Here is a 26,059-nt window from a genome sequence, read left to right as displayed (position 1 = left end):
TTTAAATTCTAATTGTAATGTCAACATAATCATATTAAGTCTAAATATTTTAAACTGAAATTTATCTGTCATAGGTAAATAAATAAATTTCGATTTCTGAGACAGGTTTGTCAAACAGTCAAGTCATTTGAAACAGGTTTTGGTTTCGATTTCAAAGAACACAAACAAAGATATTTTATGTAATTTACAGAATTTCTTTTTGTCTACGTAAAATTTTAACTTTTTTTCCCCTTTTTTTAAGAAAAAGTTTGTATTTGAATTAGCATATTTTGCCTTTCGTGTAAAAAGATGTAAAGCACTCTGGGGGTTGCTTTGTGTTTCGTTTGTCTGTCTGTTATTAGGTAGAAAATGTCGCGTTCAAATGTTTCTGGTGATAGCTCAAATTTTAAGTTTGGTTCAGCTTGGTTTCAAAAGAAAATTAACATTCGTCCTGTTCTCAGAGGTTGCCACTTAATTACAGATGAATTTTTAAAGCAAGTTCCCGAGATCGGTAGATTTTCTATTGGTCTTGTGCATATTGAAAGTAAGTACTGGCGATTAATTCTTTAAACATGTATAGAAAGCTGTATATCAGGATTTATTGACTAATGTAAAACTTTCTTTAGTCATGCATACATCAGCTAGTCTGGCATTGAATGAGGTAAGATTATTTGTTTTATTCGAAATTTTTTTCGTTCATAATTGATGAATTTATAGTAGTGATTCGTGTATTTTTGTATACTTTAAAAGTTTCTGGCATATTGTGAACATTTTGTAGTCACTATGATGAAGTATACTTTTGGAATTATTTATTTATTTTGATAAGGCGATTTGTTTTGTTATTTAACATAAAATAGGATAAGTAGATCTGTTATGAAGAATATTAAAGCAGATATCTATGTTAAAGTACAAATTACAGATTGTTGTTGAAATGGCGCATTTTTCTGAAATAATATATGCTTCAAAATTTTATAATGCAGGGATGGCGTGACAGATTTGTTCATTATATTAAGATATTTCTATTGTAAGGATTTTATCACTTGAAATGGAGTTTATAATTTGGTTGTGTAATTCTTAAGAGAAAGGGACAAAATACATAGCATATTGGTAAAGAAAGTTCTTATTTACGTTTTTTAAAAGTTTATTAGATAAGCATAATAACAGAGAAAATTGGAATGCATTTTTTAAAATTTTTTTATTTTGTAGATACTAAGCTATCTAAAAACATTTTTATTTATAAATAGAACATAGTCTTGACAATGCCAATTTCACCCAAACTTTGAGTTCTGTGTGTTTATAATTGGAATATTTGCAAAAACATAGTTTGCAATTTTTTCAAAATAACATAAGAAAGCTGAATGGTGAGCAATAATATATCAAGCCAAAAGTAGTGATGATGTGCAGTTATTTTGGAATGAATTCATTTTATTTAAAAACACGTATTCAGTGGTAGTATTAGTGTAGGTATGGTTATTTTCTCAAATAAAACATGATTAAAAAGAATTCGTGTTTCATTGGGGTCCAGCTGTTTGAAAGACTGAGATACATCACTCTCTAATGATAAAATTGTTGAATTAGCAGTATTAGTGTAAGAAGAATTAGCGTTGAGTGAATAGACTGGCATCAATTGGAACAGTTATTTAAGAGAAGTTTGTACGTACAATCTTTTATCAAGGCCACTTCCTCCCACCCTTTCCCAAAAAATAAATAAAATTTTAAAAATTCAGAAAGTCCAACCTTATTGTGAAAAGTAACAAGTGTCTTTAACAAGGCATTTACAATGAAACGAATGAGTGTTTTATGGTAAAGTCCCAGATAGAAGGGTGATAATGCTTATGCAAGCAATAAAGAGATAACATTAATGAAAGTTTTATAAAATATACTCACTAAGTGCTGATCTTAGGCTTCCGGCTGCCCACATACAAATTAAAATTATCTGCCTTTTTTATGGAAATTTGTTGATGATCATTTTGCTGTCCTTAAATTTAGCCACCCATGTGTTGTGCATCATGTTGCCCCCCCCCCCCCCAGGATCAGCCCTGCTTAGGCTTGGAAAACTTACAAAAGTGATGAAATAAGAGCTGCTAATTTTGAACATTTCAAAGCTCATTACAGGCATAACTTTGAAGATCTGGACATTGTGGATTAGCTCAACACCACTTAGATTCATATATGGCTGAAGTCATGTGATGCCGTCTTCATAAAGAAAAAGGCATATTTGTTTCTATTTTGCATGCACTTGCAGATTTAATGCTGCCAGAGTGATTTACGTTGATGGATTTTTGCCAACTTTTATGGTCAATTAGATTTTCTGTAAGTACCAAACAAGCAGTTTTATATATTGAAACAAACAAATGTATATTTTATCAGATTAATAGATATTCATGCAGGTGTTATCTGTTTCTACTTTTTTAGCGGAAAACTCCTTTTGATACTTACCTATTATTTCATCAACTGTGAAACTGTCTCCGAGTATGCATAAGTTTGATGTAACAACACACTCATAACATCGGTACTTTCGTTTGATGCAATTGAGATTGTTTCTTGATAAACCACGTTTTATTTTTATGAACAAGGATATAACTGTTATGCTGTATTTCTTCCCTTTCTTTGTGAATAAAAGATTTAAATTTTGGATTTGCCTTCTAAAGAATAGAAAGCAATGGATTGTTTTTAAAGTTATGGTTCCTACCTTAAAAAAGTGTTAATGGGAACAGCTAAATAGATTGAAACTCTTACAGGTCAATCTTTGGATTATGGTAAATTGGTGATTTTTTGGTGAAAATTTGGCGACCAACCCTGCTACAGCAACCTGCTAATTTTTGTTTGCACGCCATTTTGTTTTCACGAAGTAAAGGCATGTTTTTTTTTTTTTTTTTTTTTTTACTCAACATTTTTTCCAACAATCTACTAGCCGAATTATGCTTATGCTAGAACTTTTATGGAACAAAAGTGCTTAATCATAACGAAGATTAGGTGCGAAATTGGGAGAAAGTGCAGAATCGCAAACTGCTTCCCGCGTTTTTAAGAATTGCACATACACGGTATTATCCATGTACACGTCGACCTATTTTCGCTGAAAAAAGCATGACAGAATTGTACAAAAATGGCATTGCGCACACTCTTGACTTTATCCATGTACACTGCTAAAGTCCTAGCTAGTAACCTTTATCGCCTTACCAAAATGTCGCCAAACTACCTGTTACCATATTCCAAAGATTAACCCACTTACCTGCAGGAGGTTTTTATCCATAGTGTTCTAAACATAGCTGCTGATAAAATTGGAAGACCTAACAAAATAATAGAAATCGACCAGAGCCTTTTTACAAACTGCAAAAACAAAGTAAGGTGAATACTGATTGTTTATTAAATGAAGAATCATCAATTCCTTTAGCATTCTGCTGGAATGCTTTCCGGAATGTTGGTGTCATATTTTATGGTTGACAGGTGATACACAAGTTCCATTTCTTCTTAACATCAGTACGTTATGGCTTTAATAATTCATAGGATAGGTTACGCTTTTGGTAAATTTTTCTTTAAGAAGAGTAGTTAATTCCAGAATACATCTGTCACAATATTTGGGTATGAAATATACATATCTTGGCATGGTTTCAAATATTATCTTTTTTACTGTTATGAACTATTACCATAATTTCCGAAAGAAACGCTGTGGCGTTTGCGTGTTTAAAACTTAAATTTTAAGTGGGAATGCCATTTATACCCATGCGGCGCTTCAATGCACTTAAAAAAAATATTTCCTATGATGTCACTATACATAGATTGGATGAACATTGTTCATAATTTGGTGCTGTTCCCACTCAAAAGACCACTAAGTTGCTTTTTGCAAACTTTATTTTGTGTACATTCCTTCCCTTGAACAAACCTACATGCCTTATTCAACCTAAACTGAATCTCAGAACCAATAGTGTTTTTCCCTCTTTCAAATCAGCATTCTCATCAGTTTGAATAGTCTCTCTTCGCAGCCATTGGATGAATCTTCCAGGATCCATCCTCTCCCCTCCCCTGCCTTTTCCATTGTAAATCTGCTGCAATTTTTTCAAAGGCGGACGTGACTCCACCTGCATTGCAATAATGAACTCTGGCGTATTCCCCCTTCACGAATCGATTTTTCTTGGATAGTTTTTAAGTGAGAAGGGAGTGGAAAATTTTTTAAAATGGCACAGAAGCTATACTGCTGGTTTTAAGCTTAATGTAATTTCATGTGCTGAACAAATTGGAAATTGAGCCACAGCTTGAGAGTTTGAAGTGGAGAAGAGATGCATTCAACATTGGAGAACTAATAAAGAAGAACTTAAAAATATGCCACAACAGAAATGAGCTAAAAGAAGTGATACTGTGAAGGTGGCCGAATCTAGAGAATGACCTTGCAATCTGGATAAAGGATCAGCGAGGAATGGGAATGGGAATTTTGGCTGTAAAAAATCCCTTAAAAGGAAAATTTATGGTGAAACATATGAAAAATAATTTCAAAGGATGGCCTTGCTGGTGTAGCAGATTTATGAAAAGAAGAAATAGTTCTGTGCAAACTAGAACAACAGTCAGGTAATAATTGTCAATACACTGGCAGGATAAAAAAGCATCTTTTCTAAAATATGTGATGTATATTATTGACAAACAAAGACATCTTCTATCACAGATAATAAATATGAATGAAACACCATTAGCTTTTGACTCTCCTGCAAACAGAACTGATAAAACTGGTGCAAAAACTGTATCAGTGCTTACAACATAGCATGAACGTCGTTTACATGTGTGTTAGCTTGGGCCAGAGACGGTGATAAGCGAAAGCCAATGATCATTTTTAAAAGAAAAACTATTCCGAAGGGAGATTTTCCTAATGTGTGCAAATGAAAATGGATGGATGTGCGAAACAGTCATGCATGAGTGGCTGCAAAACGTTTGGCAGTGACGTAAATGATTTTTTTTCCAACCAGAAGGGTTGTTGATAATGGATTCTATGCATTCTCATTTACTAAATTCTCATTACAGTGAAAACTAGAGGTCAAAAACTGTCTACGACCTTAGCAATAATTCCTGGTGGTTTGACAAAGAGATTGTCAGTTAATAAATCCTTTAAAGCTGAAGTCCGAAGCGGTGGGAGTGTTGGATGAGTGAAGGATTGCATATGTGTAAACAAAAATACAAAATACATAGAGCATCTTATGAAGAACTTGCAAAGTATGTAGGAAGTGCGTGGAAATCGGTGAAAGTATCATCATTAATAGCAGGTTTCTAAGAAGCTGAAATTATATCTTTAGATAAAGAGACTTTAAATCAAGAGGATGAATATGATAATCTGGAAGACCTTGGACTATTATAGATCAAGGCTTTATTATATCTTTTTAATTCAGATAGTGAAGAATCAGATTTTGATGGCTTCATATGATGTACAGTTTGCTTTAATTCTTTTTGTAAGTAAAATTTAGAATTTCTGTATGTCATCCAAATTTAATATCTCCTTATTGTGATTAACATGAATACTACAAATGTAGATTTAGTATTTTAGTGGGTAAATATAAGTATGTTTGGGAACGTTGGTATATTTTCAAAGTTTCTTGCTTAAAATTTAGGTTAGAGTTGACTTTAAGGTACCCCTTGCGTTATCGCAAAGTTGTTTCATTTATTGCCAAGTTGTTGTTTCGTTTATCGCCAAGCTGTTGTGTCATTTATGGTAACTTGAGTAGTTGAAGTTATGGAAACCTTATTATAACATAACTGTTTGCATTATTCCGGGAAATTTTGAATCATGGGATGTCTTGTAAGGACTCTTGTGGTGTGTGTGGTTAGGTAGTTCGTTGTTTAGATGGTAGAATGGCTGAATGTAGTAAGATTAATTTGAAGTTTCTGTAAGATTTGGAACGAAAGGGGAAAAGTGCATTAATTAATTGACTGGTGTGTAAATGAAGGTTTACTCAGTGGCCATTTTCCGGACAGTCCGGAATACGTAGGATATTTTTGTGAATTTATGTGGTCATGCCGATATACGGATTCTAGTTCAGATAATTTTAGGAAGCTTTTGGATGATGTTAAAGAATTTTGTGCACCACAGAGGTAAGGGGATATTTGCTTTGTGTAATGCTTAAATGTAAAACAGGTTTTTCCTTTTTTATGTTACTTTATTGTTTGGTTTAAAATATAGTTTATTGAGATTATGTATTTTTTTTCCCTCTACTGTAGAATTGGGTGCTCCTTTGACTTCAAATGAAAATATATTAATAAAATATATTGACTTTCAAATGAAAATATATTGATGGACAAACTCAAGGGAGTGCACAAAGTCTAGTTTGTGCAATTCTCTGATTTTTTTTAAGTGAAAATAGGTCGATGTGTACATGAATACTGAGTTTCTGCAATTCTTATTATTTTGGCCTCATGTAGTGGCAATTTTTGACCCAAAAACCGCCGCTACGCAAGCCAAAATAATAAGCCAAAGACTTGCACAAATTCGGTATCCATGTACCTCCAAAAATTGCCAAGGGGTACCCTAAAATATACTTTTACTAAAATTTATTTTTGAGTTATGGTTTCATTTCATGCATTTTTCTAAACTTATATGTCATATATCAGGACATAAGTCAAGATTTTGCATCTAATGGGTCCACGACGATGTCTCGCACAATGTAATTTTTTGCAGCTTTTACACTGATATGGTGTTTCTGCATAATTTTAGTTCCCTCCTCCATTTTTCTTGAGTGCAGCATTTATGCTGATGTAGTCTTTCTTTCGGAAATTACAGTAGTTAAATTGTCAGAATTAATAATAAATCCTTGACTTAAATAAATTCCATCAGCTTCTTCAATAATAATTGACTTATTTTCCTTTTATTTGCATTTTGTTTTTGAACTAAAAATGGAAAAGAAATTATTTATGAAAAGATAAATTAATTAATTTGATCTGGGCTGTAGCAATTCTTTCAGTATTTAATGTTGTAAGATTTATAATTTTTGCAGATCTTAATGTTTAAAATCATTATCAGTATTTTTTTATATTTGTAAATTATTTCATCAGAAATTTAATTTGAAAAATATTACTTAATTGTTAAAAGAGTTATTGTGTAAGCCTTTGATGATATATCTGAAATTTACACTTTCGAGATTGGTTGCAATTTTGATGATTAAGCAAAAGGTCCACATACCTGAGAACGTGGAACTGCTTGAAAAATATTATTGACTGTCATAGATATTTGTTGAATGTTATCTGAATATTTTCAGAAACTTATATATCCAATGCTTACACATATCATATTATGGAATATTATGTTTTATTTTATTGTATTCAGTTTTTAATTTCATTTTGGCATTTAGGTTATATTTATTTAGATATTTTATGAACCATCCTTTTTTTTTTTTTTTTCTTTCTCTAGAACTGGGATCCTGATGTCAGGTAAGAATACTTTTTTCCCCTTCAAATTACAGTTAGGTTTATAATATGCCAAGCAGGGTTTAATTCCTGAAGTTAGAAGTGCTTGAGCCCTATGAAAGACTTTCAGGAAAGAAGAACAAAAATAAATAAATAAATAAATAAAATGACTATTAAAATAAAAATCTGAAAGGTTTAAGATTTTAAATTACATTCAAAGGGGACTTTTTGTCAACGTTTTGTGTGTTACCTTTATTGATTAAATAGTATATTCTTTGTACTTAAACCATAAAATTCAGTTCAAAAGCAATGTCGCAAAACAATTTTAAAATGAGCATATCTTTAGAATTTCCGATACGCAGTTCTGTGCGCTGGAGATAAAAAGTTTTTTTTTTTTAAAAATCCCGTAGAGTGTTGCCATTGCTCGCTTTTAAATCGGTGAATTTTTTAATAAAAAATTTGATAAAGTTTTACAAAATAGGAAATCGATAATAAAACAAATTTCAAATTTGGGTTTTCAGATGCCCATATTCGCAGTAGGATTACATCATTCAAAATTGGATGGCTCTAGGTAGTGTTGTTTTATCACAATGCGAGAAACATACATACATTTATGCAGATTCTTCATTATTTAATTTCTTCAAATATAATACAGGGCGATAGTATTTGGTGGCAACGATTTGAAAAGTGATACGCTGTTTATAGGGTTCCGATGCAAAATTGCAAAACAAAGACAATAGACCTTCAGGGACAAAGCCCCCTCGTACTAATAATTAATAATTAAACTAAAAACTAAACTGAGTGTCGTAAACAGCCCTAATGGGCCATGGCCTGCTTTTCCCCGAAATCTGCTTTCTTGACCGTAGGCCCCGGGGTTGCATGAGCATATACCCTGAATAAGTTGTCAGCTTGTCGCAGGACCCCCGGTGTTTAGTCCCCGAGCAAACTTGGTACTCATTTTATCGACCCAAGGCATGGAAATCAAGGGATGAAAGGCTGAGTCGACCTTGCCCAGCCCAGGGTTCGAACCCCAGACCTGTGGTAGTGCTGCTGCGCGATGTGCTGGCCACTGTGCCACCAGACCTAATAATTAATAATTAAACAATTAAATAATTCATTATTAGATTTAAATAATGAATGATTGGAATAATTAAGCAATTAATATTAAAATTTAATGAAATGTAAAGACATAAATAAAAATAAAATAAGTTATAAAATAAATGGTAAATAATTAAATAAAATAAAATACTGTATCTTATTTGGGGTTTCAGCTGGAATTACAATTTCATGCAAAAAATAAATAGCTCAACCACAGTTTACTTTAAACTCTGAATAATGTATATTACTTCAAGAGATGATAGGTAAAAACCTTTCTTACTCCAGCACACTAATAAAAAATGTTAAAATGGTTAAAGCATCACTAATGCAAATACAGAGAATGCTATAAAGAGTAAGAGAGCAAAGAGAAAATTCTAACGGATGATCTATAGGTTTGAAAACAAAAAGAGAAGAGTCAAGTATTTTCTGATCAGGATCTGTCTAGCTGTCAGGCAGAATCTGTCTAGCTGTCAGGCAGACAGAAGCAAATTTTCACTGAATTCGAGAGTTAGCTGAAAAAATAGTAACAAATGACAATTTTTATCCCACCCCATCCTTATCCTGTTACATTGTAATAAAAAGTTTCCAGGTTCTCTTTTCGATGGGAAGACACTATCATTGGAATGAAAAATTTCCCCTCTGTCATAAATTCATTGTACTTTATGGAGGATTAGCCTTTGACATGTAGGTGGACACTTTTCTTTCCTTAAAAGTTTCAACGTCCATTCCAAGGGTTTGTTTCCCAAGAGCATGCATTCAGAAGATAGAATCAATTTTCAATATGATTTTATTATTAAAAATAAAATTTTTAAGATCAGATTTCTGCTGAAATTTAGATTAATTTTTATTAAAGAAGTGCAGGAGCTTTCTTATGCAGGTTCCGGTTAGAGCCATGATTTATCCCCAAAACTCAAAAGTACTGGAGCCATGCTCCGGGGCAATTTAAGCTTTGGTAGCAAGTAATAGATATTGATTTATCTTTTTTTCCATTTTTTCTTTTTATGATTGCTATTTTGTATTATCATAGCACACGAAAATTACTCACTTTTTCAGGAAACTTTTTTGAAGATAACATGAAACTTGTTATAACTCATTTATTTTGTTAATTACATCAATAAGTAAATAAAGAAGATGTGCTTTGATGATAGATCATCTGAAAGTAAATTGTGTACATTTTGATTGCATCATTGTTGGTAAACTATTATGTATCCATTGAATATATTTATCAGTCGCAACACAGTTTTCAAAGTTTAAATTTTCCTGAATATTTATCTGTTTTATCATTGTTCAAAAAGATTTTACAATCATTTGTATTAAGGAGCAATGAAATGATTTATGATGTTTCATCAGTGCCTGAAAATTTTATAACAGTGCAAAATCGCCCCCTTGTTTGTCACGTTATGTTTGGCACTTTTTACAAGACTAAGAAGAATTGGATTTGTGTCAATTTCCTTTGACTTTTTAAGTGAAAATACATCGATATGTACATGGACAAAGGGAGTGCGCAATGCCGAATTTGTGCAATTCTCTGTTTTTTTTTTTTTTTTTTTTTTTTTTTTTTTTTTTTTAAGTGAAAATAGGTCGAAGTGAACATGGATACTGAGTTTGTTCAATTCTTAAAAACACGCCAAGCAGTGGGTGATTCTGCACTTTCGTCCAGAATTTTTCATTTGAAAGTTCTGCATAATGAAATCAGTTGTACCTCTTCATAATGAAATCAATTTAAGAACTTCATTTCATGTGTCTTTAACTAAGTAGAAAGTTAGAATATGTATACAAAATAATGCTTTAGATTAAAATCTAATAAAAATTTTATTTGTTATTTATTTTCATTAGTGCATTTTGATGCTGAGTTTTTAATTATCTCTAAATGTTTAGGTTATTAAGCTAAGATAATATTTGGAAGAAAAAATTCCTTTTTTACTGATTTTAAGTTTTATCTAATATTTTGAGAATGTGCAATGTAATTATGAAAGAATAATAATACATTTCTAATTCTTTACACTTATTTTGTTCCCATTGTCATTCATATTTTTGTTATATGCATAGGCAGAGATTCTGTTCGTCAGAACTGGATTGAAGTTTGTGCAGATAGCATTCATATGTTTTGTTTGAGTTAATTAATCTAATCTATTTTGTAAATAGATGTAAAATGTAATATACTGTAATTATTTATTTTATGAAATATTGTAATGAGTTTTAGCCATTTCATATTTTAGATCTTTGCTAGATAGTAATTAATAAAGAGGCTTTAGTATTTCTTATCATCAGTTTAAGATATTTTCTGATCTTTTGGTTGTAAGGAAACTTGAACTCACTTCTGAGTGCATTTGCATACTTCTAGACCTTTTGACAATAAAAAAAGGAATTTTGTAGTTCTTTTAGCTGATGTTATAATATACAAATTTTAGATTGATTAAAAAACTTCAAAATCTGTTAGACATTGTGACATATGAGATTATTATACTTTAAAAATCTCACTGATTTTCAAGAACAGTTAGCTAATATTATCAAAAGACATTTTATGTGGAATCGGAAAAACCCACTGTAGTTTGGCTTAAATATTCTAAAACTATTGAATAGAATATCGGGTTTTAACGAAAGTTTCCCTGCCACCACAAATATTGTCTGCGCAAACAGTTCACGTTGACATGTTTAATCATATTTTGTCAAAGGTTTTTAAATTTTTGTCAAAAAAGAAAGAATTATATTTTGGCATTTGAAAGAAAGAGACTTGCTTTAGAACACTGTGTTGTGAAATTTGTATACAATTATCATTAGCATTAAGCACAAGGTGTCTAAAATGGAACTATTACACACCAGATTAAAACCATCATTTACTTCTAGTTCTGTTGCAAAAAAATCAGCTACAGAATGTCGCCAAATCATGTGTACAGTTTTAGGTATTAATGTTGTATGATACGACAATGTTAAGGTTTGGTACCGAAAGTTCAAAAACAAGGACTATGACATTCAAGAAGCAGAACGCTCTGGCCAGCCTATTGATGTTGATTAGGCCCATCTCTGAGAACTTGTGGAAGAAGATCAGTATGCAACCACATCAGAGCTTGCTAAGAAGTTAGGCATTAGTGCCATGTCCATTAGTTGCACTATACATCGCATAAACTTGACGTATAATTTCAATCATTGGGTGCCGCATGAGCTGATTCAAGCAGATAAGGACAGATGTGTTTGGGCTTACACTGATGTGCTCTAATATCAATGTAAGGATAAAATTCTGGACCAGTAAACTTGTTGGCAGCATCGTAGAACAGCAAAATGCTAATCCATGTTGATGCTGCTATCAAAGAAAAACATCAAGTTCCACTGCAAAAATGTAATGTTTCATCAAGATAATACAAGACCACATGTGTCTGCATTCACCAGCTGGAATCTGTATGGACTCAAATGGGATTTTTTTGGCCACACCTTTGTAGTGCTATGTTCCATTTTGCACAGGATGTCCCAAATCTGTTTTTGAACTTGTGGCTACCTAGTTTCTGAGCTGAAGGTTTTGAAAATCTAACAAAACGTTGGCAGAAAATCATAGATTTGGGTGGTGATTACTACCTGCTCTAAAGGTACTGCTTTCATGTTTTCTTTTTTAACTTTATAAAGAGTGTTTTTTGGCGGAAAACTTTCGTTACAACCAGATATTTGAATAAACTTTTTGTTTGGTTAATTAATATTTCACAGCACATGTATCTTTCACAGCACATATACCACTGGAAAAATAATGTGCACTAACTGATATTAACAAATTGTACATTGGAACCAGTGATTGCTTAAAAAAAACCTCTTAATTTTATTATTCAGAGGAAATACAATGCGATTTATATGCAGTTCAGCAGACATAATGCAATAATTGTAATTTCAAAATTTGACATGTCATTTTCATTTTTCATTGAGGGATTGGTTAAAAAATAAATAACAATAATTCAAGGTAGATTCCCCCCCCTCATTACCATTCAATTATATTATTTTGTGATTTAATTTATAATTTTATTATTTTTAGTATGCTGAAAGAATTTTCATGCAATTAATTTATAAGTTTTCAACATCTAAAAGTACATTATCACTATTCTCATAAAATTTTACTACTTTAGAATTATTATGTAGTAATCCACAAAAAATTCATTAAATTATAAATATTTATTTTTGTGTTGTGACTTATCTAACTTGTCTGACAGCAACGTCAGAACAAGCGTACGAAATTCATCTTGGCAAAGAGAGCAAGATTGCGCTTATCGTTGGCAAGAGCCTTTAGCATCGTATAGTGACAGTACGACTTTGCTCAATTTCGTCCTCAATTTGAATGGAGAACACCCTGGTGGGACTGTCCAAGGGTCTCCAACACCTCTTCCCCTGCCACCAACCTCTCGAGAGGACTTTTGGCTCGCCACATATTTAGAGTGTGCTCATGTCTCACAGACACTATACATTTGAAAACATCCATGCCTTCTCCGGGATTCAAACCCAAACCCTTGGTTACTGCAGTAGGCTTCTCTAACCAGTATACCATCTGGGTGGCATTTTTCATTTTTAGTTACTGCAAATAATAGTACAAGTTGGCAGTGCGCCTATACTGAAGCCTCCCAGTGTTTTCTAAAACACAAGTTCTATCAAATCTTCATTTTGAAAAAAATTATGTTGACCTCTGCTTTTCACAGTAATCTGTATAGTAATGCTCGTCACATAATCTCTTAATCCAGAAAAACTTTTTCTAAACTGATATTTTATTTTTATTTATGTACACATGCAAACATTTTCATCTTCAATTTCTGTGCTGTTCCTAAATAGGATCCCAACTTTAATATCAAATATTGTGATCAGATTTTTTCATGTGGAAGTCACACATTTTGTGCTTTATTTTTTATAATGAGTACAGATTTTATCTAAGTATAGGGTGCAGAGGAATACATAAAAAGATAAATTTCATAATTTGTATAAAACTGATATCCTTAAATTAAAAAATGCCAAAACGTGAAAATTTGCATGGTTTTAAATTATTTTTGTAACTGGAAGTATATGTCTATGGCGAACAGTTGCGAAAATTAATGCTGAGTAAAGACCTTATTTACATAATCGACACATTGTGTATTTTATTTTTAAAAAGGGTAGTTCATTTTGTGTTACTAAAGTTTTGTAGATTACAATATAAAGTTTTTATTAAGAATCCCATTATATGTATTACAGTGGATTGTTAAGTTCATAAAAATATTTTTTTTTTTTTTTAAATAAGCCAACAGTCTGTGATATAATATTTAAATCAGTTTAAAACTTTTAAAAATCTTTTATACTGTTTTATCATTTAATAATAATCATTGAAGAGATGTGTAATGACTGTAATAGTAACATATTTAATTATGGAATGCATAACATAACTGTAAATTCATCTGCTTACATTGGGAGATGGCCAATTTTTTATCACATCTTCCAGTTTTCCATTAGATCACATAATTTTCTGGATTTTAATTTTAAGCCTTCATTAAAGAAAGTGTTAGCAGTACATGAAATTTCTTAAAATAATGAAACTTTAAGTGGGCAAATTTTATTTCCCACTAATGCATAATTTATATTAAATTTTGTTTGATCTGAATTGCCGTAATCTATTATAGACATTTATATGAATATTCAGCAATGTTTAATCAGTTAATATTCGTATTCAATCTTGTTTTATATTAATATATGGTTCACTGTTAGTTTATCCTTACAAATAGCCTGTGTATTAATTATTAATTTTATTTTCATTGCATTTAAAAGTGTTTTGATAAATTAAAGCTTTATTGGGATTTTCTCAGCATAAGAATTTAAGAAAAATTACAAAATAAAATTAGCCAAGAAACATAAAATTTAGAATACCTAATTAAATAGTAATATCTTTTATGTCAATCATATAAATAGCTAAATAATCTGAATCAATGCAACATTTGAGTTAATTTGGTGTTCTTTGGAAGTGGAGCTGCCGTGGTGTGCAAAAACCTCCTAGGAACTACTAGTTTTTTATAAAAGTATTTTCTGGTTTTTCGTACTTTGAGCTTGGCAACCATGGCATAATTAAAACTATCATTAAGGCAACATTTAAAGGAATAGATAAGAATAAGTGTTGTACTTGAAATAAATTTTCTTCTATACACTTGCTTAAAAATAAAACATAGTATTTCTCATAAACAAAAATGTAAAATAATATCTAGACCTATCAGAAAGTAAGGTTCTCAATTTTTAATTAAATGTATTGTGATAAAATCAAATGCTAGTCATCAGCGTAAAAATGAGCTTCAGATATGTCACATCAATGCTATACCTCAGAAATTCAAAGTATGGATATCTTGTGTAGTTATATAGGTTATTATTACTATTATTAAGAAAGCTGTGGATGAATTTTCTTGAATAACTTTAAAAAGGACTTTAGCAACTAATAGATACGAGATTCATTAAAAAAAAATTATTACATTTTTACAGCTACAGCCTGCTTAATAAACTGCAAGTTTTTATGAATGGGTGTATCAAGATATTTTTAGTACTGTTGTAATTATTGATTTTTAGTTAAATGTCTAAAATTATCTTCATTCTCTTTTGTTTAATATATGAGTGAAATTAAGAATAAATGTTAAAAAGGGTTTTTTGTTGTCATTGGTTCAAAAAAAGTTTTGTTCATGAATTGTGTATCACCAGACTCAGGAGTTAGATTACTTTATTATTAAATTGATTTACAGTCGAAGTGTAAAACAAAATGTAGAAAATTTGTATTGTTAGAAATCTTAAAATTATTTTATGATGAAAATTGCATAAGAAATATATACAGTACGTATTTTTCAGAGAAGACATGGAAGCATTCTTAACAGAACTTGTACCTGAGGTAAGCATTTATATTTTAATCTAATATTAAGATTCTTTGTTTTGTAGAAACTAGGAAATGATTGTTGATAAAATTACTCTTAAAATTTTTTAAATTATGTAAATATCAGAAAAAAAATAATTTCACTAGCATTTTATTTTGTAGCAAAATGAACAAATAAATAAAAAGTAAAATAAAAAAGAGAGCTAAAAGGTTTGTGTCATTTTAATTCTGTAATTAAGCTGTAATAAAAATTTGTTTAAAATTTTTTGTTTTTGTTTTCAGAGTACTCCATTCAGACATTCCTGTGAAGGCCCAGATGATATGGTATATTTTATTTTGTTAATTTTCCCTTAATTTTGTGGCTATCAGTATAATAATTTGGCTCATTTTGGATACCCGGCGAAGAAAAATGGTCACGTGACCTTCAATATGAGCCCTCAGAAGTTTTCCCTAAATCCCTCCCGATACTCCGGATTCTACAGTAACCTAAACGTCAGCAGAAAGTTGTCGGGGTCGGTAGCCGGGTTTGGCGGAAATCGCCCCCACCGGCCGCCGTAGCGAGGTCGCCAAGAGCCGGTTATCCGAAAACTGTCAATAATTTCAATGCCAATTGTAATATTCTGTTGTAATGATGTAAGTACGTTTTCCACGCTATAGAATGAATCAGATTTGATAATATATTTGTAAGCTGAGGAAAACTAATATATAGATTTTGACATTTTTGGAAATAGACTAAAATATTAATTTCTCTCATAATTGAAAAATTCCTACTAAAGCATGTACGTTCCTGTAGAACCTTTCAAGACACACATACAAAGTGGGGGGGGGAGTACCCAAAAAACTGTAATGATTTCTTTCTTTTCTCGCATGCATTCATTGCTCATTCAAATTTTGTATTAAAAAACATGCTGGAAATGTGTGGTAATAAAAATGGTCATGCCAATGTACTATTACCATAAGGACAGTACAGAGGACTATCATGGGTATTTGACTATTGTAAAAAACTGCTCTCTAAATACAGTAACTGTAGTTTCTGCTGTAATTGTAACCTGTTTCTGCTACTGTAGTTTTTCCTGATTTGAGAGATGTAGCATTCCTCAACAAAGGTATGGAATTATTCACTCATTTCAAGACACTTATTCCTTTGTAAAGTATGATTCATCTTTGAAAATAATATTATTGGCTGAATATTTGTTTTTATGTTAATAAGCATGTCAACCTTTCAAACTCAAAAATCAGGTGATTTTTTTAGTGACAAGGATAATTTTTAAATAGCAAAAACATACAAAAGGTTTTTTTTATTAGTAATAAACTATACTGCAATTAAGTCTGATAGCACAGTTGCAAAACTTTAATGCAGTTGGTAAAATATATTTATATATTAAAAATATTTTTATTATTTGAGACAATTTATGGAAAAATAATACTTTGTTTTCATAAAATTATTAACAAAGTAGCAAACTTTGTTTTCTTTGAAAAAAATTATCATAATTTTGCTCGTAATGATTGCAGTGTAGGCCTTTTTTTTTCCCCAACCTCATTAGATTTTTCCAGTGTGCCATGATCCATCCATACTGGATACTTTGTCCTTGTTTTGAGAACAGTGCTGAAAATTCTCTCATATTCTGCATTACAATGGGGAACTGTTGAGATGGCCATTATTAATTTATGCAGTTCACTACACTTCAGCATTTTCAAATGAAGTTTTACACAATATTAAATTTTGCTGTTTCTCTTGTAACTTAATTCCCTAATTGTAAAATGTGAAATTATAGTTGCAATTTATCTGTTGCAACATCAGTACCTTCATCTTTGAAAACCAAGTGATGTAAAACTGGAAACCTATTAAAAAGATATCTTGCATCAGAGAAAGATTCAATTGCTGGAGTAGAAACATTTGCCACTTTAACACACACATGTAAAATGACTGTACTTTTAATTATAAATTTCTATAGTATGTAATCACATACTTGTCAGAAGTAACTTCTAACATGTAAATAAATGTATTTTTATCTTCATCTGGAAGGTCTTTGCACTACTTTCAGCTGCAGTTTATATTAAAAAATCTTCAGCATTTTTCTAATTTTCTGTTTGTCTATAATTCACACAACACATAAAATCATAAAACAAAAGTTTAACAAACATTGCAGAATTTCTCTAAACAAATCTCTAATCATTGAATGAAACATGTGAATTAATGCAGTTCTTTGCTGCAGAACTAAGTTGGGAATATCAAATGAAGTCAAAATGAAGTATATTAAAAAGCAGATAGCTTTGTTAAGGTACAAAGACAAAACATAAATAATCATTATCCATGAGACTTAGAGTTATTAGCAAATTTTTCCATTGTTGAGCAGTTTATTTATTTATTATTATTATTATTATTTGGAGAGACCTCTGTATCAATTTTACTCTTATTTTATTTTGTATTCTTTTGAGAATTGCCAGTTAAGTTGATCCGTATAAAAGAGGTTACTTTATTTTCTTATTATTTTTAACTGTAGTAGTAGCCATACTTTTAATTGCATTTTTTCAATAGACTTTTTATCTTGACTGTAAAAGTATTTTTTTTCTTCCTTAAAAATGTAAGAAATTGGTTCCTACTAGTCAGAGATTTTAGATAAACATTTCTGTAATGATAACTAGCATGTACACTGTGGGAAAAAAAAATGGGGGGCTGTTCTATGTCTCCTGGTCTACTGGGGAGATTGACAAAATTCAACTTGCATTTTTCATGTCTCGAAAGCAGGATGTATATAAACTAATACGTAGGGTATGTATTAGGTTTATATATAGCATTGTTCTAATATAGGTATTTTGACACAAAATCAAACTTTTTCTGAAATGATATGCGAATTTTTTCCCATATTTTGATATTCTGTGACTTAAATTACCAATCACACGAGTAGTTTTTTAAAAAATTAGCTCTCAAAATTTTAGCTACTCAATATTGATTGAGTTTGGTATATATTTATTAATATCTCTTTTTTTATTTTTCCTTTCACATTTCAAAATTTAGGCTCGTTTCAAATAAATTCGTCCATTTTTTATGATTTATTTTTAAAATTTGCATTTTAAAATAATTTTTATAAATTTTTCGAAAAACATTTTGAATTATAGTCTATAAAATTTTTACCATCATCTTAAAAGTAGATGTATTTCTAAGCATACTTGCAAACAATTACAATTTTTTTATTCAAAATTTCTGAAGATATACGCAAATTTATATATTGGCGCATTTTGAAATTTGGCATCTCTGTTAAAAGCGATAATAATGTCAAATGTGGTTTAGGCAGTTTGTTAAAATTATTTGAAAGTAAGAATGGTGTACCTTTTTTTCCCGTTCTACAATGGAAGGAAAAGGATAATTTGTTGCCATATATTTAGAAGTTCGCCGAGTGAATTATTCTTGGCGCAAACTGAAAAAATTTGCAAAGATAAATTTTTGAATTTCTGCACCAAATTTTGTACCAAATATTACAAAATTTAATATTTTTGCATAATTTGAGTCATATAATTGAAATAATAAAAAAAAAATTGGTATGTTATTTCAGAAAAAGTCCAATTTTGTGTCAAAATACCTTTATGTTAGAACAATGCTATGCATAAATCTAATTTATATAGCCTAAGTCACGCTTTCAAGACATGAAAAACGCAATTTGAATTTCGTCAGTCGACCCAGTAGAACCGGAGATGTAAAACTGTCCCCCCTTTTTTTTTCTTTTGCACAGTGTACATATGTGCTTCAAAGTGTCTGTTATTTCTGTATTATGAAGCTTTGGTATTGTCTCAGTTTTCTTTGCTTTTAAAACTCTTTTCAAGGTTGTTATAAATATTGACAATGACACTTATAATTATTTGTGAAGAAGCTGTACTTTTTTCAGCTGCGAAATTTAATAGGTGACAGTTACACCCCATAATCTGCAAATCTGAGCTTTTTTTTTTTTTTTTTTTTCCAAGACACGTGAAACATCAATTTCAAGCCTACCATTCTTGGTGCATGCATACACTGGTGGTCTTCAGTGTGGTGTATGCCAGGTGATACTTGGGGGGCTACACCAAAGAAGTAGGCTCACAATCACCTGAGCGTGAGCTTCTTGGTTACTGTGTCAAAACAAACATATATATGATATTATGATGCATTATATATTATATTAATAATAAAATGTAATACTATTATATAATATTTTACATTATATTATATTACAAGGAATACAACTTATAATTGTTTTTGTCTTAGGGTTACACAATCAAAAACGTTTGGAGATCTCTGTTCTACATCAATCACTAAAAAATTATCGTGTGGAACTTCCCCCTTTTTTTTAAGTTTTAAATGATTAGCTCTTGAGCTCTTTTATGATGAAACCTGTTGAAACTTTTAAAATAAGGACACGGATTGCATTTAATATCTGAAGCTGCAAAGTTAAAAAGAAATAACAATAGTTGGATACAGTTTTCATCAGTGCTGTTGCTTTCGTCAATAGAAAGGCAGTCACTTTCATCCTTGCATATAAGTATTTCTTAGCAATTTAGCTGTTGGGAACCATTTCTGTAAGCAAAACCAAAGCGTGACCAGAGGCATTCAGTAACAGATTGTACTTAAATAAAAAGTGCAGAAAAAGAGGTATTCTGCATTACAAATTTATCTCCATGGGGAAACTGAACTTTTTTTTTTTTTTTTTTTTCCAACAGAGCTTACATATTCCACGTGTCTTTGTGTATGCTTATTTTTAATTCATTAAATGTTTCCACATTGTGGAATTGGAAGTTCGTGTTGATATTTTTGGTCATGTGTGTTATTCTTGAACCTGCAGCAAAAAAATACAAAATTTTAATTTTTTATATGAATTCCATAGAGAAAATGTTACTTATTGTTGAATTATGTAAATAGAAATTATTCATCCTCATACTCTAAAATTACTCAAGATATCAATCAAAATTTTAAATTACCGTTTGTGAATGTCCTGAAATTAAAATGCTTATAGTTAATGACGTGTAGTTATATTTAATCCCTAAGCAACTTTTCTTTGCTTCACATAAGTTAATTAATATTAACAGCTTTATATGCTGACAGTTTTGAATAATTTGAACCACGTTCTTTTCCCCCTGAAATATCATTAGTAGGCTGAGGAACAGCTGCTTTTATTTGAGACTTTGTTACTGAAATGGAAAGAAGCTGAAGTGAACTCATATACAATTTTTAATTTTTGTAAATGTTTTCTTACTGCCCAGTGACTGAAATTATTATAGTCTGAAAGTCTACCTTATTTTGTTCATTTCTTGAATTGGAATCATGGGTTTGTAGTCAGCTCTAGGGAAATACAAACTGTGTAATCTTTATAGAACATTCTATGCGAAAATGTATAGTTATCAAATAAAGGGAATTTTTAATACAATATTAAGTACTTTTTTTACTTATAGCCAGCTCATATCAAGTCGTGTTTCCTTGGATCAAATTTGACTATACCGATAACTGATGGAGAATTGAATTTAGGAAGCTGGCAAGGAGTTTGGTTGTGTGAACATAGAAATAGAGCTGGTAATTTGTTCCTCAATAATTATTTTTTTATTTTTAATTAAGTATAATTTATTTATATTTTAATTTTGTTTATGGCCATTTAACATCTCCAGATTGACTATTTTGAAATCAAGGGTTAATCCTGTAAATTACAAAACCTCATTTCTGAAAGTTTCATATCATATTAGCTATTAGTGAGCTGTAATTTAATGCAATTTATTTGATTTAAACACATGCTTATTCGAAAGTAAAGAGTAACACGTACTGCACTTTTTTTAACATTTTGAAGAAGGAAAATTTAGTAGTTTATAATTTTTATTTGAAACATTTTAAGTTTTATATAATCTTTATTATTTAAAATATGTATTTACACAGTTTAATAATATTATAAAATGTATTTATTCTATCAATGTATGCACTGAATGCTTCATCTGACTAAACTGATTTCAATATTGTGCTCTTTTTAAGAATTCATATTAATGAAAAAAAAAAAAAAAAAAAAAAAAAAAAAAAAAGAATTTTATAGTATGGTTTTTTTGATAGTTCCAAAAGTTTCCCCTTTAGTGTATCAGGTTCTTAGAATTGTGTACTGCTGTTTATTGGATTATATTTTTGCTGACCATATTTTAGGTTCTCGCAAGATGATGGTGACAATCAATGGTGCCCTAAGAGATTGAAAATATCCAGTTTTTGAACTTATCTCAATTATGCAATCAAGTAAAAAATAGATGTTCAAGATCCTGTCATCTTTAATTTTGTTTCTTTAATGTTTGCTGCACATCTTTCTTAAATTTCTACAGTATATTTTTTTGAGATAAATACATATGCTGTCCATCTTAGATTAGAACATTTAAAAAAGTAGAAATCTAGTGGAATATTTAGAATTTTTAATCACTAGTTATTATTAATATTTAACATTCTATTTGCATTTCATGATGGATATTACATAATTATATGTTACATTTAAATCTTTTCAGAAAAGGATGTAATTTACAGTTGCCAATATTTGCAATATACATGAAAATTAATCATTTAGTACTTAATAATTGTAGCATCAAACTTTATAAATGTGAATTTTCCATTTACATTATCAAGTTATTGCATGTCATTCTTTTCTTTTGGATATGTCTTTTTCAACCAACTAAATGGGAATATTTCCCCCCCCCCATTGAGGTTAGTTGTATGTGTTTCTAATGTTAGAAACTTGACTAATTAAATTTCTATAGTTTAAAATTTTCTGTATGTCAGTTTTTTTAAGCTGACAAGGTAAATTTGCCTTATGTGTGAATGATGCTGATTTTCTTTACTTTATATATCTTCCTCAATAAGCCAAAATCAGTATTATCACCAACTTATGGAGGTCATGCCCCAAATTGCTTTTGTCAAATTCCTTGCATACAAAATAATTTATACTCCCATGATTTTCAAGATCATTTTATCATCCCTGCAAATAATTGCATTCACGCTGTTGAAAGTAATTTATTTTAGAAATGCAATTTATATTTTTGATATAATAGACCAAAATTTTGATAAATTTCTACATTTTTGTTCTATGTTTGGAAATATATTATTTTAGAAAAATTATAAGCCATTATCTTTAAAGTACTGTTTTTGTTATTGATTACATTAATTTTTCACACAGCGTATCTGTTGGTGAAATAAAATGTTATAAAATGACAAACAAAATATATTATCCATATTTCATCTAATTCTCCATTAAAATTACTGTTATGAATGCTTCCATGAATTTGTATCATTCAATATATGCAACATTTTTCTAATGTACTACTGCATATTCTCCATTTTATTTATATTTCAGTATTAGTTGTATATAAAAAATTAATTACTAATATATACAGTATTATCCAGCGAACTTTGTTATATATATTTATGCGTATATCTCTGCATGTAGAATCCCAAGTATATTCAAGTAGAGTTTGCCCAAGATTTTGTTAACTGAAATTTTTTAATATTGAGAATATTTTTCTGTAACTTTTAATTTTGGTTTATCATCAAAGTTTCTGCTTTCTTCAGTCTCTGAGAAAGAATTAATATAATGATTACTATACATTTCAATGTAAGAAAGAATTTCTAATTCATGATTATAATTAATAATATCTTCAACAGGCATAATAGTTTAATAGCTTGCTACTTCATGAAAATGGAACATTTGTAAAAAATTTTGATAAATGAGTTATTCAAAATTCTGTGAAAAATTTATTTGGGAGCAGAGATTCATTACTTTACTATGCATTTTTGCATTTTAAAAATTGAGATTCTTATAGTCTTCATCTTTTAACCCTTATTGGAGCATATTTGCTAATTAAACTTATTTTTATAAAATTACAAAAAACTGAAATAATTCTTTATGGTTTCTATATGAATTTTACTGTGTAAAAAATTACACTTTTTAAAATTTGATCCCTATATCCTTGTGAAATGACTTTTTTAAGAACAACTGAAGAGTAACACAGTTTACAATGCTCTTCACTATAAAATTCTTTACATAATTTCCATGAATTTCACGGTACGGGAATTAAATCTTGGTCTTCCTTGGAGAGTTTAGGTATGTAATGTGATTTTTATGAGTTATCAAACTTTGATTTGTTAAAAAACAAACTGATGAAATGCCATAAATATTCAGTTCACATTCAAACTGCTTTTCGGTAGGCCAAATAACTTTATTAATAATTTTATTGCAGTGTTTCAATATGCTTCATGTAATGCTATTACTTAGTTACTATGGCACAATATATTAACATGGAGCACACTTTTAATACTGAATAGCCATATAGTCTTCGTAGAAGTAATTGTAAGTTTCCTAAAGTTATATGCTTATTACTGTAAAATTTCAAAATATAATCCTTCCAACGAAGTTAATATCTACTTTAGTATTTAACTAAGAAATTTTGCTGTATGTTTTGACCCTGTAATCTTAGATCCAGAAATAAGTTGTTTCAACTTGATCATAAATAATTACAGTATTTCAAGTGCCAAGGTATTTATATATTAAAAAACTGCGAAAATATTAATAGTTAATCATGTAGCATGCAATCTACTGATTTTAGTTAGTTATTAATTTCTTTCTTAAAATGTTATTTTTTAAATTCAAACCTTTGATAAAATGGAGAGAAAAGAAAATAATTAAAATGACAACCAATTTTAGTACTGTCATCTAAAAAATTAATGACTAAAAGTGGTAGATTGCATACTATATGATTAGCAATTTATGTATTGATTTATAAAGTGTGTACTCGAGGTCTGTATAGGCATTGTTTCACATGAAATATGTCTACTTGTAAAAGAATGTGTTTTACAGTTTTTTTATAACCAAAACAGTATTATATCTAATAAAATATTTTTATGTTTGTGAACTTCTTAAATAAATTCTAAATATATAATTTATATAATATAAATATAATATACAGTATTTTAATTGTATATATGCATATATATTTATAATTACTGGGAAAATGATTATTATTTTGAATATAATAAATACATAAATTTTTCATACAAGTCTTTTTATCTGCATAGTAATTAAGAGCTTTTTATGAATTGTAAATTATATTCTCATCATATTTTTAAATTTTACAATGTTTGAAAGCCATACTAATAAATCATTATTTAAAAATAATTTATTAATCTTCCTTTTCTCCTTTTTTAAATGTTTGGATATATAATAATTTCTTTGAAGAATTATCTGCCTCATTCTCAGTTTGCATTAATATTATTCAGTTATTTGAAATTTATGAGAATTTATCTTGAATGTGTTTAATAATACAAATGCACACAAGCATTTTAATTTTTTTAACTGCAGCACTATTAATTACTTTAAGTTCTTATACAACAGCTTTTTCCTGCAACTTAGATTATAAGGGTTAAAACTTATGTAGGGATTTTTCCCTTAGGAAGTAGTATTTTAGACTTTTTGCCATATAGAATCTAATTGTATTTATAAATTTAGGTATATTTCTGTAAATAACATTGTACATATATCATAACTTAATCTGCTTACTTGCCACATTTTCTATTATTTGTTTTATCAAAAACTTTACAGCAAAATATTAGTTTACCTTTCTTATATGAAAAGTGTGTGACAGTTACATAAAAATCAATATTTATATATTTGAAAGGCATCGTTTAAAGCTTATAAGAAAATAATTTTTTTCTTTGTGCTGTATTGTTTTTGATAACTTTTGCTAAACGTGCTTGCCATCTTTTCTACGCACATCATTCCTGCAAAATCAAATACTCTATTTTGATTTTCAACAAAAGTATTTTTATGAAAATATATGTGATATTTTTCAATTATTTTAACTGTAGTCTTAGTCAAAATCTTTAAGATTATGTTAATTTTTTATGCCAACCGAATTTTATTTAATTCATATTCACATATTATTAATTAAACATGTGACTTTCAATTACTGTAATTAATATTTCATTAAAATGTAATAAATTTGAGTTATTTGTGTATTGTCTTGCTTGTTATTTTATGTTAATGAGTTGTACATATACATATAGTTATAATTTCGGACTTGGCATAAATATCAATATATAGGTTCAAGTACTTTTTAAGCTCTTCATACATGATTTTCAGCAGTTTTTCAGTGCTTTTTTGCAGCATAAAATTATGCAGAATGGCAAAAAAAAATAAGTTAATAATTTTAAGACTTTTTAAATATATTTCTTTACTATAACAAAAGTATTTAATACAAGTGGTATCACTTTTGCAGACAAATAAATGGTCAAAGCTGAGTAAAAGTGTTTAACTTACTGTGCATATACTTGTAAAAAGACAGTTATCAACAATGAAGCCGTTTTATTTTTCTTAGTATTGGTTACAACAAATGCAATTTCATTAAACTATAACAAAATAAGTCTGATTGCTTTAAAACTGAAAATAAGCTATTGGCTACATTCATTGCCATATATGTAGTTAATTTTTCCATTCATGCCAGTTGTATTATCATCTTTAAAAATATTTATGAAATGCATAATCGAATAATTATATATATATATATATATATATATATATATATATATATATATATGTAAGCTAAAAAATATGAAAGCAAACTTCTAAATTTAATTCACTATAACCTCTTATATTTTTTATTTCATTTGGGAACTTCATCTATCTGTACTAATAATAGTGCTTAGGTCTTAACTGCGTCATTTGTAAATCTTCTGTGGAGAGGCACGACTAGAGTGTCGAGTGATTGTGGCCACAAATATCAAAT

General features: G+C 29.5%; 1 protein-coding gene across 1 annotated transcript; it reads left to right on the top strand.

Moving 5' to 3' along the window:
* Nucleotides 1–159: 159 nt before the first annotated feature.
* On the top strand, nt 160–25,290 carry LOC118186386 (uncharacterized). Its single transcript, XM_035356470.2, has 7 exons — nt 160–523; nt 606–640; nt 7,364–7,383; nt 15,277–15,316; nt 15,581–15,622; nt 20,720–20,837; nt 21,447–25,290. The coding sequence occupies exons 1-7, from the start codon at nt 349–351 to the stop codon at nt 21,491–21,493; spliced, it is 477 nt and encodes a 158-aa protein (XP_035212361.1). The 5' UTR covers nt 160–348; the 3' UTR covers nt 21,494–25,290.
* The last annotated feature ends 769 nt before the right edge of the window (nt 25,291–26,059 follow it).

The sequence above is a fragment of the Stegodyphus dumicola genome, chromosome 3, assembly GCF_044657685.1.
Source record: "Stegodyphus dumicola isolate Sdum_Otavi_A_Nest chromosome 3, ASM4465768v1".
In the NCBI taxonomy this organism is placed as follows: Eukaryota; Metazoa; Arthropoda; class Arachnida; order Araneae; family Eresidae; genus Stegodyphus; species Stegodyphus dumicola.
The sequence above is the reverse complement of the archived record's forward strand: the minus strand, read 5'-3'. Positions and strand labels throughout refer to the sequence as shown.